The sequence below is a fragment of the Pygoscelis adeliae genome, unplaced genomic scaffold (assembly GCF_000699105.1).
Source record: "Pygoscelis adeliae isolate BGI_AS28 unplaced genomic scaffold, ASM69910v1 Scaffold1050, whole genome shotgun sequence".
Classification (NCBI taxonomy): domain Eukaryota; kingdom Metazoa; phylum Chordata; class Aves; order Sphenisciformes; family Spheniscidae; genus Pygoscelis; species Pygoscelis adeliae.
The window spans coordinates 67,282-67,695 of NW_008823897.1; the positions used below are offsets into that span (position 1 = coordinate 67,282).

The following is a 414-nucleotide window of genomic DNA, read 5'->3' on the forward strand; positions in this document are numbered from 1 at the left end:
TTTCTGTTCTCTGAGCAAACTGCAGCACAAAGCTGTGGCGTGTCTGGTGTCGCCACCAAGAAACAGACTCTTTGCACTAACAGCCACGTGACAAACGTCCTTTTTTTTTTTTCCCTTGAATTACTTCACCTTGTGTGAACACCTTTTATGCATCATTTTTACAGTCTAAGTGGACCCTGAATACAGAAAACGTAGGGGTGACGAATGACGATGTTTTGCGATTGTTCAAAAATGAACGTAGGATTCCAGAATTGGTAGCTAAAAATGAAAAGAACATCACAAAACCAATGCTGCTTTCACAGCTGCTCTTTGGTTTTCCAATTTCTGCATTAAGTTTATTAGCAAGATCTTGCTCCGTACTTTTTGACTCGAGGCCTTGTACAAACCTGGCAGGTCACTTCGTTGTTGGGGCTG

At 42.0% G+C, this 414-nt stretch overlaps 1 protein-coding gene across 1 annotated transcript in view; it reads right to left on the bottom strand.

Annotated features, from left to right (window-relative positions):
- Window positions 1-338: 338 nt before the first annotated feature.
- Window positions 339-414, bottom strand: part of ZPBP2 (zona pellucida binding protein 2) — a 5,778-nt gene continuing 5,702 nt past the window's right edge. Inside the window, exon 9 of the mRNA XM_009335013.1 lies at window positions 339-411. Coding sequence (XP_009333288.1) covers window positions 339-411 — 73 coding nt within the window. The remainder of the gene's footprint in view (window positions 412-414) is intronic.